At 46.3% G+C, this 7,500-nt stretch overlaps 1 protein-coding gene across 1 annotated transcript in view; it reads left to right on the top strand.

Annotated features, from left to right (window-relative positions):
• Positions 1-7,500, top strand: part of LOC118381834 (metabotropic glutamate receptor 5-like) — a 137,664-nt gene that overhangs the window by 84,406 nt on the left and 45,758 nt on the right. The window contains exon 4 of the mRNA XM_052468890.1: positions 4,951-5,186. Coding sequence (XP_052324850.1) covers positions 4,951-5,186 — 236 coding nt within the window. The remainder of the gene's footprint in view (positions 1-4,950; positions 5,187-7,500) is intronic.

The raw sequence follows: 7,500 nt of genomic DNA, 5'->3' as shown, positions 1-7,500 counted from the left end.
AAGAGAGAGAGAGAGAACAAGAGAGAGAGAGGAAAAGAGAGAGAGAGAGAACAAGAGAGAGAGAGAGAGAACAAGAGAGAGAGAGAACAAGAGAGAGAGAACAAGAGACAGAGAGAGAACAATAGAGAGAGAGAACAAGAGAGAGAGAGAACAAGAGAGAGAGAGAGGAAAAGAGAGAGAGAGAACAAGAGAGAGAGAGAACAAAAGAGAGAGAGAGAACAAAAGAGAGAGAGAAGAGAGAACAAGAGAGAGAGAGAGAGAACAAGAGAGAGAGAGAGAGAGACAAGAGAGAGAGAGAGAACAAGAGAGAGAGAGAGAACAAGAGAGAGAGAGAACAAGAGAGATAGAGAGAACAAGAGAGATAGAGAGGAAAAGAGAGAGAGAGAACAAGAGAGAGAGAGAACAAAAGAGAGAGAGAGAACAAAAGAGAGAGAGAAGAGAGAGAACAAAAGAGAGAGAGAGAGAAAAAGAGAGAGAGAGGAAAAGAGCGAGAGAGAGAACAAAAGAGAGAGAGAGAACAAAAGAGAGAGAGAACAAAAGAGAGAGAGAGGGCAAGAGAGAGAGAGGAAAAGAGAGAGAGAGAACAAGAGAGAGAGAGGAAAAGAGAGAGAGAGAGAACAAGAGAGAGGAAAAGAGAGAGAGAACAAGAGAGAGAGAGAACAAGAGAGAGAGAAAAAGAGAGAGAGGAGAAAAAAGAGAGAGAGAGAACAAGAGAGAGAGAGAATAAAAGAGAGAGAACAAAGAGAGAGAGAACAAAAGAGAGAGAGAAGAAAAGAGAGAGAGAGAACAATAGAGAGAGAGGAAAGAGAGAGAGAGAGAACGAGAGAGAGAGAGGAAAAGAGAGAAAGAGAACAAGATAGAGGAAAAGAGAGAGAGAAAGAACAAGAGAGAGAGAGGAAAAGAGAGAGAGAACAAGAGAGAGAGAGAGAACAAGAGAGAGAGAGAAAAGAGAGAGAGAGAGAACAAGAGAGAGAGAGAGAGAGAGAGAGAGAGAGGAAAAGAGAGAGAGAGAACAAGAGAGAGAGAGAGAACAAGAGAGACAGAGAACAAGAGAGAGAGAGGAAAAGAGAGAGAGAACAAGAGAGAGAGAGAGAACAAGAGAGAGAGAGAAACAAGAGAGAGAGAGAGAACAAGAGAGAGAGAGGAAAACAAGAGAGAGAGAGAACAAGAGAGAGAGAGAAGAGAGAACAAGAGGGGAAAAAGAGAGAGAGAAACAAGAGAGAGAGAGAACAAGAGAGAGAGAGAACAAGAGAGAGAGAGAACAAGAGAGAGAGAGAACAAGAGAGAGAGAGAGAGAACAAGAGAGAGAGAGAACAAGAGAGAGAGAGAGAGAACAAGAGAGAGAGAGAACAAGAGAGAGAGAACAAGAGAAAAAAGAGAGAGAGAACAAGAGAGAGAGAGAACAAGAGAGAGAGAGAGAGAGAGAACAAGAGAGAGAGAACAAGAGAGAGAACAAGAGAGAGAGAGAACAAGAGAGAGAGAACAAGAGAGAGAGAGAGAGAGAGAGAAAGAGAGAGAGAGAGAACAAGAGAGAGAGAGAACAAGAGAGAGAGAACAAGAGAACAAGAGAGAGAGAGAGAACAAGAGAGAGAGAGAACAAGAGAGAGAGAGAGAACAAGAGAGAGAGAGAACAATAGAGAGAGAGAGAACAAGAGAGAGAGAGAACGAGAGAGAGAGAGAACAAGAGAGAGAGAGAGAGAGAGAGAGAACGAGAGAGAGAGAGAACAAGAGAGAGAACAAGAGAGAGAGAGAACAAGAGAGAGAGAGAACAAGAGAGAGAGAGAGGAAAAGGGGGAGCATTTCAATCAAAAAAATCTATCTTGTTCATTATTTTCAAATTACAGCATTACAGTTCATCCATGTGTGTGTGTGTGTGTGTGTGAGTCTATTACGTAGTGTGGAAGATGCCTCCTATTTTCTGTGCAGTGTAGTATTGTCTGTGCATGAATGTTCTCTAACAGGCTGTACGCTTTGCTGTACACTCACAAATGAGGGACATTACCGTACGACAGACCACGTATTCGCCCTGCACACCCTAATTGACAAACAAACAAACAAAAACAAAGGCAAAGTCTTCTCATGCTTTGTTGATTTAAAAAAAACATACACAGTATAAAATCCATGTACACAAACAACAAGTGTGCGGTTAAAGTTGGCAAAGAAAACACACATTTCTTTCCACAGGGCCGTGGGGTGAGACAGGGATGCAGCTTAAGCCCCACCCTCTTCAACATGTACTACCGTTCAAAAGTTTGGGGTCACTTAGAAATGTCCTTGTTTTTGAAAGAAAATCACATTTTTGTCCATTAAAATAACATCATATTGATCAGAAATACAGTGTAGACATTGTTAATGTTGTAAATGACTATCGTAGCTGGAAATGGCAGATTTGTAATGGAATATCTACATAGGCGTACAGAGGCTCATTATCAGCAAACATCATCCCTGTGTTTCAATGGCACGTTGTGCTAGCTAATCCAAGTTTATCATTTTAAAAGACTAATTGATCATTAGAAAACCCTTTTGCAATTATGTTAGCACATCTGAAAAATGTTGTCCTGATAAAAGAAGCAATAAAACTGGCCTTCTTTAGACAAATTGAGTATCTGGAGCATCAGCATTTGTGGGTTCGATTACAGGCTCAGAATGGCCAGAAACAAATCACTTTCTTCTGAAACTCGTCAGTCTATTTTTGTTCTGAGAAATGAAGGCGATTCCATGTGAAAAATTGCCAAGAAACTGAAGATCTCATACAACGCTGTGTACTACTCCCTTCAAGGAACAGTGCAAACTGGCCCTAACCAAACTATAATGAGGAGTGGGAGGCCCCGGTGCACAACTGAGCAAGAGGACAAGTACAGTAGAGTGTCTAGTTTGAGAAACAGACGCCTCACAAGTCCTCAACTAGCAGCTTCATTAAATAGTACCCGCAAAACACGTCTCAACGTCAACAGTGAAGAGGCGACTCCGGGATTCTGGCCTTCTAGGCAGAGTTCCTCTGTCCAGTGTCTGTGTTCTTTTGCCCATCTCAATCTTTTCTTTTTATTGGTCAGTCTGAGATATGGCTTTTTCTTTGCAACTTTGCAACTCTGCCTCGATGTTATTTTAATGAACAAAACATGTGCTTTTCTTTCAAAAGAAAGGACATTTCTAAGTGACCCCAAACTTTTGAACGGTAGTGGACATGATATACAGGAAAATATGATATCCATGAAAACATGAAATACATTAGATACAGGAATACATGATATACATTATATACATGAATACAATATATACGTGAAATACATTATATACATGAAAACATGATACATGATAAATCATATACATGATATACAGGAATACATTATTAAATCATATTTATGATGTACATGATATACAGGAATACATGAATAAAGGAATACATGATATACATGAATACATGAATCTGTCTGTCTGTCTGTCTGTCTGTCTGTCTGTCTGTCTGTCTGTCTGTCTGTCTGTCTGTCTGTCTGTCTGTCTGCCTGCCTGCCTGCCTGCCTGCCTGCCTGCCTGCCTGCCTGCCTGCCTGCCTCCCTCCCTCCCCCTCTCTCTGTGTGTATGCCTGCCTGCCTCCCCACCCCCTCTCTCTGTGTGTATGCCTGCCTGCCTCCCCCTCTCTCTCTGTGTGTATGCCTGCCTGCCCCCCTCTCTCTGTGTGTATGCCTGCCTGCCCCCCCTCTCTCTCTCTCTCTGTGTGTATGCCTGCCTGCCCCCCTCTCTCTCTGTGTGTATGCCTGCCTGCCCCCCTCTCTCTCTCTCTGTGTATGCCTGCCTGCCTCCCCCTCTCTGTGTGTATGCCTGCCTGCCTCCCCCCCTCTCTCTCTGTGTGTATGCATTTCTATGTTTTATATGCATTATGTTTGTGTGTGTTTTGCCAGATTAGATGAAAATGGAATTTCACTCATAATTTAAAATAACACCTCTCTTTTTCTCTCTGTCTCTCTCTCCATATCTCTCCATCTCTCTCCATCTCTCTCCATCTCTCTCCATCTCTCTCCATGTCTCTATTCTCTGTGTGTGTCCTTGAGGTGAGAGTAGCAGAGTTTGGTCAGTTTGATAGAAATGTTTTCATTATTTATGGAGTGAGTGTGTTATCCCTTCTCACCTCTCTACAGTGAGATGTAATTTAGCACAATAAGAAGCTCTCCAGCTGGCCTACACAAACGCACACACACACACACACACACACAACACGCACGCACGCATGCACGCACGCATGCACGCACGCACACACACACACGCACACACGCGCACACACACACACACACACACACACACACACACACACACACACACACACACACACACACACACACACACACACACACACACACACACACACACACACACACACACACACACACACACACACACACACACACACACACTGTGAGCCGCCACTGTGGAGGCTTCATACATAGAGAATGTGTAACTGGATTTGTGTGTTTTTTCCCTCCTTTCTGTGTGAGAGGCGGAACCGGTGTGTGTGAGCTACAGAGAAGGTGAGGGAGAAACACAAACAGTGTTTCTGCTGATGAATAGTGTAGTTACCCTTGGTTACCCCTCCTGCCTCCTCCACCGTGTCGCTTCTGCTTTTCATAATTACAGTTCGGGACCAGGGTTTCTGCCTGACACAAAAGGAGAGCAAATGATTTGAAATGTAAATCCTAAAAAAAGTTGTCACTCTCCAATTTCTATTTCAACTTCAATACACAGATAAAGAATTGTGCAGAAAATAACAACAGAATACAGATGCACATAAACAACCAAAGACGTCAACCAGTGGACACTGTATGTGTGTATGGAACAGACACATCACTTCCAGAACCTAAGACCAACCTTCTTGTTTTCCAGTGACTTCACTATGTTCCCTTCAACGTTGATTCATGGTTCCTAACTTCTATGTCCCTTCTGTCCCCTTGTCCCCAGTGATGGCTGGGCGGACCGGTACGATGTGACAGATGGGTACGTGCGCGAGGCGGCGGGCGGAATCACCATCAAGCTGCAGTCAGCTGACGTGAAGTGGTTTGATGAGTACTACCTGAAGCTGCGGCCAGACAACAACCTGAGAAACCCCTGGTTCCCTGAGTTCTGGCAACATCGCTTCCACTGTAAGCTGAAGGGACACCCACAGGAGAGCCTCAAGTACAACCGCACCTGCAGCAGTGAGTTTACACACATATACGTATAAGCAGGCACACACGCATGCAGGCATGCACACTGTTCTGGAAACCAGGTGTGTTTGTGGGCATCAATGATGACGTCAAAGGATGTATGAAGTAGCTCTCAGATCTGACCAGTCCATTCAACACATCTGGACAAGGAGGCTCTTTCATTAAGCCTGCCGCCACATTCACTCCTCTGTTCATTCAAAAATCTGCATATTCAGCAGGGCACTGTGTGTGTGTGTGTGTGTCTCTCTCTCTCTCTTCCCCCTTTCTCTCTTGTCTCTCTCTTTCTCTCTCTCTCTTTTCTCTCTTTCTTCTCTCTCTCTCCCTTTTCTCTCTTTCTCTCTCTCTCTTTTCTCTCTTTCTTCTCTCTCTCCCCCTCTCTTTCTCGCTCTCTCTCTTTTCTCTCTTTCTCTCTCCCTCTCTCTCTCCTCTCTCTCTTTCTATCTCCCACTCTCTCTATCTCTCCTTCTGTCTCTTTTTGTCTCTCTCTCTCTCTCCCCCTCTGTCTCTCTCTCTTTCTCTCTCTTCTCTCTCTCTCTCGCTCTCTCCCCTCTCTCTCTTCCCCTCTCCCCCTCTGTCTCTCTTCTCCTCTCTCTCTCCCCTCTCTCTCTCTCTCTCTCTCTCCCCTCCTCTCTCTCTCCCTCTCTCTCTCCCCTCTCTCTCCCCCCATCTCTCTCTCTCCCTCCTCTCTCTCTCTCTCTCTCCCCCTCTCTCTCTCCCTCTCTCTCTCTCTCTCTCTCTCTCTCTCTCTCTCTCTCTCTCTCTCTCTCTCTCTCTCTCTTACTCTCTCTCTCTCTCTCTCTCTCTCCCTCCATCTCTCTGCCCCCTCTCTCTCTCTCTCTCTCTCCCCTCCCCTCTCTCCCTCTTCCCTCTCTCTCTCTCTCTCTCTCTCTCTCTCTCTCTCTCTCTCTCTCCTCTCTCCCCTCTCTCTCTCTCTCTCCACTCTCTCTCTCTCTCCCCTCTCTCTCCCTCTCTCTCTCTCTCTCTCTCTCTCTCTCTCTCTCTCTCTCTCCCTCTCTCTCTCTCTCCCCCTCTCTCTCTCTCTCTCTCTCTCTCTCTCTCTCTCTCTCTCTCTCTCTCTCGCTCTCTCTCCCTCTCTCTCTCTCTCTCTCTCTCTCTCTCTCTCTCTCTCTCTCTCTCTCTCTCTCTCTCTCTCTCTCTCTCTCGCTCTCACTCTCCCCTCTCTCTCTCTCTCTCTTTCTCACCATTCATATGCAAAACTGCCGGTGTGTTTGATTTCTTCAAAAGGACTCATGTATTCTAATGAAAATGAACTGAACAAGATGAGACAGAAGCCCTGTTTATACCTAAACCTAACACCTCCGGAGGTAGTCGACGATGCATCTTATATGGACATCCTTGAAGTGTAAACAAATCCGGACAACGAAAGCATATACATTTGGCCAACGTCCCAACATCTCAACAAAAAAATCTCACCGGCCAGTTGAATTAAGATATATTTTTATGTTTTGTCTGTATTTTAAAAGGTTCCCAGAATGTTTCATTATGTTGTGGGAACAGTCTGGTGGGAACATTGTGGGGACATCACTCAGGTCATCTTGATCGGGTGACGACAACCACATGTTAATGCAAGGTGAAACCACGGCTAGAGAGGAGAGGTGTGGGAGGAGACGAGTACAGAGGGAAGAGAGGGAAGGGAGGGTGTTTGAAGTTCATAAAGCAGGTTGAGTTTCATGAAGGCAAAACTGGTTGTTAGATACAGGTTGTTCTAATTGGTCTCTTTTTTTCTCCCTCCATCCATCCTTATCCCCCTCCCCCTACCTCCCTCCATCCTTATCCCCCTCCCCCTACCTCCCCCTCCTTATCCCCCTCCCCCTATCTCCCCCTCCTTATCCCCCTCCCCCTACCTCCCTCCCTCCTTACCCCCTCCCCCCTACCTCCCTCCTTCCTTATCCCCCTCCCCCTCCCTTCCTCCATCCTTATCCCCCTCCCCCTACCTCCCTCCATCCTTATCCCCCTCCCCCTCCTTCCTTACCCCCTCCCTCCATCCTTATCCCCCTCCCCCTACCTCCCTCCATCCTTATCCCCCTCCCCCTACCTCCCTCCTTCCTTATCCCCCTCCCCCTACCTCCCTCCTTCCTTATCCCCCTCCCCTCCCTCCCTCCATCCTTATCCCCCTCCCCCTACCTCCCTCATCATTATCCCCCTCCCCTCCCTCCCTCCCTCCATCCTTATCCCCCTCCCCCTACCCCCCCTCCTTATCCCCCTCCATCCTTATCACCCTCCCCCTACCTACCTCCCTCCATCCTTATCCCCCTCCCCCTACCTCCCTCCTTCCTTTATCCCC

The sequence above is a fragment of the Oncorhynchus keta genome, chromosome 18, assembly GCF_023373465.1.
Source record: "Oncorhynchus keta strain PuntledgeMale-10-30-2019 chromosome 18, Oket_V2, whole genome shotgun sequence".
Taxonomy (NCBI): Eukaryota; Metazoa; Chordata; class Actinopteri; order Salmoniformes; family Salmonidae; genus Oncorhynchus; species Oncorhynchus keta.
This window is presented reverse-complemented; position numbering and strand designations above follow the sequence as displayed.